The sequence below is a fragment of the Condylura cristata genome, unplaced genomic scaffold, assembly GCF_000260355.1.
Source record: "Condylura cristata isolate star-nosed mole 26May11 unplaced genomic scaffold, ConCri1.0 scaffold00031, whole genome shotgun sequence".
NCBI lineage: Eukaryota > Metazoa > Chordata > Mammalia > Eulipotyphla > Talpidae > Condylura > Condylura cristata.
The window spans coordinates 16,250,483-16,259,659 of NW_004567132.1; the positions used below are offsets into that span (position 1 = coordinate 16,250,483).

Sequence of the window (9,177 nt, forward strand, 5' to 3'; positions counted from 1 at the left end):
GCCGGAGGCGGCGGCGGCGGCGGCGGCCGCCGCGGCGCCGTCGCAGATGCTGTTGGTCTTGGAGAGGATGTAGAGCGTCTCGTAGGTGTGGCTGTATTCCAGGTGTGCGCGCAAGGACGACAGGCTGCGGAAACGCTTGTGCTCCCCACAGCGGGGGCAGCGGTACGGCAGGTCCAGCGAGGCCATGGCCCCTCTGCCTCCGCGGCGCCCCGGCTCCACTTCCGCCGCCCGCAGGTCAGCCGGGCGCGCTCATGGGGGTGCTGCGGGCGAGCCCCCCTGCGGAGTCAGGAAGGCTCTGAAGGCCAGGGGTCAGAGGAAGGAGGAGGCTAGAAAAGAGGGAGTAAGTCTTAGGGCGGGTGCTATCACTGCTTCCCTCCCCAGGTGTCCCCCACTGTGAGCACAATGACTCCCCAAGAAACACAAGCCCAGAATGGAGGGCCAAGGGGGTATGGGTGGTCTGACCCCACAGGGGCTTGGCCTGCTCTGGTACCTGGGCAAGGGTTCATATGTGTATGTGAGTGAGAAAGAATGAGATTCCTTTTTTGTTTTTAAGGGGGGGAGCACATTAGTTTTATTTCCAATAGTTGCAGCCTCAACCCATCACCAGTAGAATGGATAAATATTGGATTAAGTACTGGACTATTATCCTGCAGTAAGAAAAGGATCCATGAGTCCCGCAATGACGTGGATCAGTCTGTTCAAAGTTAGGCTACATGAAAGAAGCCAAACCAGAGTTGATGATGACAGAGTCAGGATAGCATTTACCTCAGGGAAGGGGCAGCAGGGAACTTTAGGTAAAGCTAACAATGTTCTGTATCTTGAGATGAGTAGTAGTTACACAGGTGTATGCCTATGGAACCAGTCAAGCTGTACACTTTAGTACATGGTATATATTTGACTATGTGTGGCATCTCAAAAAAAAAAAAACATTAAAAGAAAGATGCTTATTTCCATGTTATATAAACCACACCAATCAGACAGACTAGACTATTGGCACCATATTGTAGTGATCAAGTGACACATCTCCGTGTGTGTCACTGCTCCAGTCCCTACTTCTGTACAACACCCTTCCAACCCTGACGCTCTAGGGATCTGGTTCCTTTTTTTGTCTTTGCTGGCTGGTCGCCAATAAGTGCCCCTGCTCTGTCCTCTGTTCCCAGGACCACATGTGTCCTCCTCAGACCCCTTATGACACAAACCATCTTTCTCAGCATCCCACCATATCCCTCGCCTTCAGTTACCCCTCCACTCTGTTCTGCAATCTAGAGTCCATTCCTCACTGCTGTCTTCATCCTATCTACCTACAGTTGAACTTCAACCACCCTCTGCTATCACCATGTTCCTCTGGGTCACAGGCCACTTGCTAATCACACAACCCAGCTGTCTTTAAGGGTCGTCACCCAGTGGTCCTTTGGCTGCTGCTCCCAATCCATCCATTTTTATAGGCGGCCTTGAAGCTGTCCCAATTAGGTTCTCTGACCTCTTCTTGCTACCTTCTTGATCTTCCAGTCTCCTTCTAGAAGGACTGCCTTCACACACCCTTTTGCCTCCAACACCTCCCAGGGAGACTAGTTCATGCCCACATTCAGAACACTGACTCTCAGCTCTACCTTTCCATCCTGACCTGCTCTAGAGTTCCATCTGCTTTCTGGCATTTCCACATCAATGAGAAAACATATGCATATGTTCTCAACATATGCATGTTGGTTCTCTTTTTCAGCCCAGAACCCAGCCCTCCCCTAGGTAATAAATAGCATCTTGTGTTGACCTTGGGGAACCATCTTTCCTTCACTATTTTCTTAGCTCTCAAGGGGTGGGTAGGGATTAATGGTCTACCTCTATGTCCAGGAGTAAGAATGTAACATAGTCTTGGACAAGGTCCTGGGGTAGGCACAGATCACCCAGCTCAAGCCCATGTACCTTTCCTTTTTTAATCTAATTTTTTTGACTTGCCATTTGTTTACAATGGTGAGCCTTTTCTCATTGAGTCAATGAGTCCTTTCTCCAGGATGTCTCTGGAACAACTGCAGAAGTAAAACCTCTTTAAAGAAGGGTTCTAAGCTGATGTGGGGGAGGAGAGCATAGCTGGGAGGAGCAGTTTTGGGGAGGAACAACGTGGGTTCCAATACAAAGAAGCAGAGATACAGAAAAAGAGTGATTCCTCATAGACACTGTTTGAGATCCTGGTCGCTTCAATGATGTGCAATAAATAGATTCCCGTTTTGCTTAAGTCAGTTGGAGTTGAGTGTTATTTACACCATGAAAAAAAGTCCTAACCCAGAAATTAAAATCAGAAATTATTCCCCCAAGTAGTAAGTCCTAAGAATCAGCTGAACTAAGTGCTTAAGACAGTAAGATAGCTTCCTCCACTCAGAGATTGGTAACCAGGCTAAACAGCAGCAAAGCAGTTGATTAAATTGTCCTACTGCCTCTGGAGCTCAGATGATGTTCCTACCAAGGCTGAAACTTTAAGGGACTTACTGGAAAATATCAAGATATTCCATGGCCTCAGTAAGTCCAACAAGTCAGAGACTCTGAAAGCAAAGAAAGGAAAAACTGCTCTTCCTAGGCAGGCCCTTTCTGCCTGAGGCCAGTAATCCAATATGGCTGGGAATCAGATAATTAAGAGCCAGTTCTCTGCTTCTAGCTAAAGTCAGCTCAAGCAAAGACAGGGAGGTTCGAAACACAGAAGGAGACAAACCTGGGGCCTGATAGGCTCTTGATTCCTCAGGCTCTTCTGAACTCCCCTCTGCTGTGCCTTCCCAGCTCAAGGGAGGCCACTGTTGCTTCCATTATAAGCAGCCTTCTACTAGGCTGCAGCTAAAGTGGGAAGAAGCAAATGAGCTCTGCCTGCCACCGGAGATTAGGGGTTGGCATTGCCCTTCGGCAGAAGTGAAGCTCAGGCCACAGAGCCAGGGCTCCCCGATGGGCAGAGCATCAAGGTCTGTTGCTAAGAGACAACCACACCTCCTGCCCCAACACCACCACCAGGGACTCAATTCAGGAATTATAACTTTCAATGAGGTCTCTAGTTTGGTTAATGGCTCTGGGGATGACTGAATTTAAATGGACTGAAAGCCTCTTAATAATTAAGGGAATGTGAAGAAACCAGGAAAACAAAAGCAAGGATCACTGAGCTCCTGAAGTTCCCCAGCCCCTAAGCCTGCATCAATTAGGGGTGACCCCTCAATGGCCTTTCTGCATGTCCCACAAAGGACATGGGAAACTCTCCTAAGGAAGCTTGTCCTCCGTTGGCTGAGAATGTGGACCATGCTTGGGACCTGTGCTTTGCTTCATCTCCCCTCTTCAACGGGAGGGTTTTTGTCCTTACGGACCTCTAATTTTGCCTTCGCCATTGTAAACTGTCCATTAGTTAAAAGATTATGAGGAGCTAGCTCAGTACCTTGCCAAACAGCCTCTCACCAAGGTCGGAATTATAACTGAATATAGTAAGTGGGAGAGAACTTGGAACATGTCCTTCCAAATATGTGACAGGTGGGTTTTAAATTCCATGAGAGAGGCAGCTGCATTGTGATAAAGAGGAAAAAATTAATTTTATGAGAGGGAGATCGACATAGATTCTGGAATGCACTGGAAATGTATTTGCTGCTCAATTTCAGTCCTCTTTTGTGAATAGACCTCCAGTATTCCCAGAGTGAGCCATTCCCCCCAGCTTTGAATATTGATTGTCAGGTAGGGATAGTTCCCAGCTCCAGGACTGCACACATGGCCCTTGTCTATTGATCAGTCCCAGTGATCACTCAGTACTGGACGTGAATCCTACTTGAAGTCAACACAGCCAACACAGCCTGTCCCCAGCAGGTAGAATGGGAGCCTCGAGCTGCCTGTGGCCATTTCTGTTCGTTCTTTGGGCAAAAAAAGAAAAAAACTCCTGATGACGTCCCTTGAGCATCTAGATCCGAATGTATCAAACTTTAGCCCCAGGACTTGTCAACTGGGTCAGTCAGTAAGTTCTTTTTGTAGCTCAGTCATTTGAATCATTTACAAGTCACTTGTAATAACACGTTAGACTAACACAAAACAGTGTCCAAAAACAAACCTTGACATCCCCCTCACCCACTCCCGTTTCCTTCGGTGCTGGCACTGCCTCCTGGTCACACCACACAGTGGCCATCTTGATTTTGCTCTCTCTGCTGACCATCCACACCTGCTGACTTTTCCTTCACAATGCTTCCGCCCATCTATTCTCCCCTCATGCTCTGTGCCCCTGTGTTCTCATACCTGCACTGCCAACCCACTTCCTCATCCCACAGCGAAGGCATCAGCTTCCTTCTTCCACCTATCACTCCACTCATGCTTCTTCAGGGGCTCCTTATCATCTGTCAAATACAGCCAAACTCCTCAGCTTCCCCTTTGGCCTCACAGCACTCCTGCTCTGAAGGTTAAAGTGGCCTGGTGTTTTCACCTGCATTTCTTTGATTTCCTATGGTGGGCATGTTTTCCCACACATTTGCAGCCATGTATAACGCTTTGTTAACTTGTCTATGTGCTACTTCACACATTTTTATACTGAACATCCCTATTTTCTTATTGATTAGCAAAGGCTTTTTATCATATTGATCTTTTGTCATCTATAAGATTATAACTGCAACTATTTTCCCCCAAGTGTGTGAAGTGGCTTTTACTTTTGCTTATGGTTTCTACTGATAATGCTAAGGTTTGCTTCAGTAAAATCTTTATGATTAGGTGATTTTGTTGTCACGCTTAGGAAGCCCATCCCTATGCCAAGATTACATTCAACTTCTAGTACTTTGTGATCCCATCTTTTTTTTTTTTTAATTAAGAATGTTAAGCAAAGAATCATAGTACCATAAACTGAGAAGGACTTGGTGACATACCAGGTACTTAAGCTCTGTGGTTTCTTGTTATTGCTAAATTTTTTTTTAAGATTTATTTATTTATGCATACAGAGCTGGGGTACAGGCCAGAGGCTCGGGGCGGTGAGAGGCTTCACCAGAGACAGAGTGGGGAGCAGAACAGGCAGATCCACGAAGTACACCGCTGAGGGGAGCAGCGGGCAGGTCAGGAGAGGTCTGCCACGCCATGTGGTCACCTCCCGGGCAGGCGGGAATCGAACTCATGCGGAAGTGGCTTTAGCTTCTCAGTGCATTGCTTTAACCCACTGCGCCACCAGGGAGGGCCTATTGCTAAATTTTTAACCCAGCAATCTGAGGTATGCATGGTAAGATAAAGATTTAAAAAAAAATTTTTTTTGTTAAAGATACTCTCACAAATATTCAAAACTAGAGGGAATATGATGGTGAACTATGAACATATCATCCTAATTCAGCAGTTATCCACCAATGGCCAACTATTTCACTTATACACTGCCCCCTTGCTTGATATTTCCTCTACCCGCACCACTGGGTAACTATGAGCAAATATTAGGTATCATATTATTTCATACCCAAATGCCTTAGTACGTATAAGACAGGGGTTTAGATATCTTTTTTTAAATAAATAGTTAGTCAAGGTTCTAACATCACCATCCTTTAAGATCCAAAAAGTAGGCTTGAGGAGTAAACCCAAAAAATGATTCTCTGAAAAGACCAGCACATCTATTCAAAGAGAAAAAAGGAAGGAAGAAAGAACAAATATGCAACACTATGAATGAGTAAAGGGATATGACCACTGACACGGATAACATTTTTTTGTTGTTGTTATTATTAAAGAGCTACACAGCCCACATTTTAAAAAATCTCAATGAACTAAATGCTTTTCTGGCAAAATATAAATGATCAAAATTGACTCAAGAAGGAACAAAACCTGAGTATACTAATACCAATAGACAAAAATGAAAGAGTTGGCAAGATGACCAGAGATGTTATAAGCAGAATTCAGTTCACACACAGAACTATGCAGGAAGAGGATTATTCTGGAATGGACATTCCCCTGGTACTCCGGGTCAAGTGTGTGTCTGTCCATTTCAGCTAAGAGTACATCCCTCCTGTTCATGACCTCAGAAGTAGCCAGCCTTCTCCATCCCCACCCCATGCTCTTTCAAAGCACCTTTTGTTTGCATAGAACCCTGTTAGAGAGCCTCTGAGAGAAGATGGGAAAGGGGAAAGTCTGGGGGTGAAGGCCTATGTGTGATTAAGAAAGAAAGAGGTGTCTGGCTACCAGCTGGCCCCATGGTTTCCCTCCATTGCTGAAGCTGAGGAGTGACTATGAATCTTAGGAAGATTCTTGCCTAAGTGTGCACCCTTCCTTGGCATGTACATGAAACTTGCTAAATGCAGGTGATGGAGTTGGGGGTGGGGAGAGGAGTGAAGAAGAGGAAAAAGAAAAACAGAAGTGTTCAAGTTCCATCACGACCTTGTACCATCAGCACCATGATGGAGCATTAGATTTTCCTTTGTTTTTTCCTCCCTCCTCACCATCCCAGATCAAGACCTTCTTTTACATCCAGATCAAGGTTTTGTTTGGACTGTAGAACCAACCAGTGGTATCTTTTTTAAAAAGCCTTTCAGGTATGTGAGTCTCATCTCGTCAAATAAGACCTAACATCTCAAGATGTGTGTTGTCTCTCACTCCTGTCTATCTCATTTTCACATATTCACTCTGCCACAAACACAGGTGATCTTGCATTTTAATGACCACTGATAATTCCTGTAGTAGCCATTATTACTTATACTGCTCATTAGTCTTCTTTCCCTTCTGGTAACAGCAATATCTCATCTCTTCTTTGATGAGCTGCCCTTCCCCATGCCCTGTGAGTCTGTCAGGGCTGCCAATCCTTGTAAGATGGATCCATACCCCAGGCGTGGCTAATCATGGTGCCCCCATCTTCGTGGCCAAGGGATGGGCACCTTCTTCAAGCTGAGCCAACAGTCTGCCACTGGGAGCTTATATGAAAGATAAGGAGCCCTCTGTCTGCGATCACATACAAAGATGATGAAGCTTGTCTTTGGTATTATGTAGCCTCTACCTACATGGAGAAAGTTCATCTTATAGAGAAAATGTGGGAAACTCAACAGTTGGCCCAATAGCTGGAGACAGAGTCCTCAAGACATTTTTGAGATTCTGGCTAGCATTATGGCCAAGAACCACTCATCTTCCTTCATTCCAACATATGAATTGGTATTCTCTTTTTTTTTTCCCTGAAAATAGTTTGGGTTGGTTTTCTGTCATTTGTGATCAAGAGTTAATAATTTTCCAAATCTATACCGCTAGTCTAGCATTCTCCCCAAACATGCATTTATTTAACCCCAATTACTGCCCCGTGCCCTGACCCCACCAAGTGCTGCAGTAGGGATGCTGAGGCCTCTCAGACAAGAGCCAACACTTGTCTTCAAGGAGCTTGTGATATCCTGGGCCAGGTGGAGGTTTCAGACAATACAGCCAGGAGATAAACACAGCTATGCAAGAAGCGGTCATGGGTTTCTACACTTAACTTAGCCTGAGGAATGGGGGGGCTGGGGAACCACAGATGGAAGCTTCCAGCAAAGTTAAAAGTGAGAAGGGCAACTGTGAGGTTGGGGAGGATAGGAAAGGCATTGTGAACAGCAAAAACAGCGAGTACAAAAAGCAAGGAAGTGACCTCCTTCAGAGGTCAAAAATGCAGTTTCTGTGTGTGTCTCACCAGTCTTACAACAGAGGCTGGCATGGCGCGGATGCACAGTAGGTGATTATGGAATGAATGAATGGCAAGGACTTAGCCAGATATACAGTTTGAAAAATGGACTACAGAGGGCCAAGGTCAGGAAGATAGCAGTTGAAACGAAGCAAATGGAAACTGAGGTAGAAGGAATGTGAACAGGAAGAAGGATGGATATGGGAGCAATTAAGGAAGGAGTGTGGAGAAAGCCTGGTGACAGAATAACGGAGGCAGGTGTGAAAGGAGGAGTCAAGGGTCAGGTTCAGGGTTGGGTTTTGAGCATCTAGTAGGATGGGGATGGACCTGTAAGGAGGGAACATAAAGGAGGGTGAGTTTGGGAGAGACATAACAAGTTTGGTGTAAACTCCATGCATTTGAGAAAAGCACAGATATTCAGTACATAATTACAATATGGAGCCGAAAATAGTTTTGGCAAAACAAAAATGGAAGAGCAAGATCAAGCAGAAAGTGGGGACAAAGAAATGCAGAGGAAAAGGTGAACAGAGAAAAGAGAAGCAAGGGAAGGAAGAGAACCAAGAAGTTCCTCACAACTAGCGCAGAAATGGGAAATCTGGCAGAAAACCTTGGGAAGAGCGTCTATCACAGAAAGGAGAGAGCAGCAATGAAAATAATGACAACTCAAGTCAGAGCAGAGGTGAAGAGTCCACAGGTGACTTTTTATGATGAGCCAGTCTGAGAGAGGTAGGGATGTAAGTAGAACAGTGAATGGACACAAGAAGCTCAAATATTAAGGGGAGAGGCAGCATTGAAGAGTCCAGAAGCAAAGGTGATGGTTCATGGGTTTATGGTAGTGGGACAACTGCAGGGATTACACCTGAGAGGAATAACCAACCAACTACTGTATAAAATATAAGGGGGGGGGGTAAAATCCACTTTTTAAGGAGAGACCAGAACTTATTTACATGCTGCTTATAGAAAACCAAATTCTAATCTACATCATCACTTCTGCTAGCCTGAGGTATAGATAACTCAATGCCTGGGACTTAAATTTATAACAATTCCTTGTGTGTGTGTGTGTGTGTTTCTTAGAAACAGTAAATAGGGAAAGGATGAAATGGATAATATTTCAGTGTAGGTGGCTCAGAGCTTATTCAGGCTAATAGTGAACTCACAATGCCACAACACTCCCCTTTAAACCTGCTTCTTTCCCATGTTTCACACCTTGACTAACATCCTCGCTATCTATTCAGTCCTGGAGGGAACTCGTAAGGCAGCTCTGAGTTCTCACCAGTCATTGGTCTTTGTCAACATTACCTTCTAAATATCTGATTCTATTTCTTGCTTTTCCTAAACCACTGCCCCAGACTTATTATCCTTTATCATTTGGACCACTGGTACTATTTCTAGAATCGAACTCCAGCTTTGGATTCTTCCATTTTCTGCAAATTAAGATCCAATCATGTTACTCTCCTAAAGAAATTCTCTTGGACCCGCCATGAATGCACAAGGGGTTAAAACACAGTACTATGAAGCTATCTGCAGCCACTGCAGCAAGAGTTCAATCCCCAGCCAGGGAGGTGACCATATGGCGCAGCAGA

General features: G+C 45.2%; 1 protein-coding gene across 1 annotated transcript in view; it reads right to left on the reverse strand.

Moving 5' to 3' along the window:
* FBXO41 (F-box protein 41) overlaps positions 1-9,177 on the reverse strand; it is a 21,930-nt gene that overhangs the window by 9,889 nt on the left and 2,864 nt on the right. The window contains exon 2 of the mRNA XM_004691527.2: positions 2-326. Coding sequence (XP_004691584.1) covers positions 2-186 — 185 coding nt within the window. The 5' untranslated portion in view covers positions 187-326. The remainder of the gene's footprint in view (position 1; positions 327-9,177) is intronic.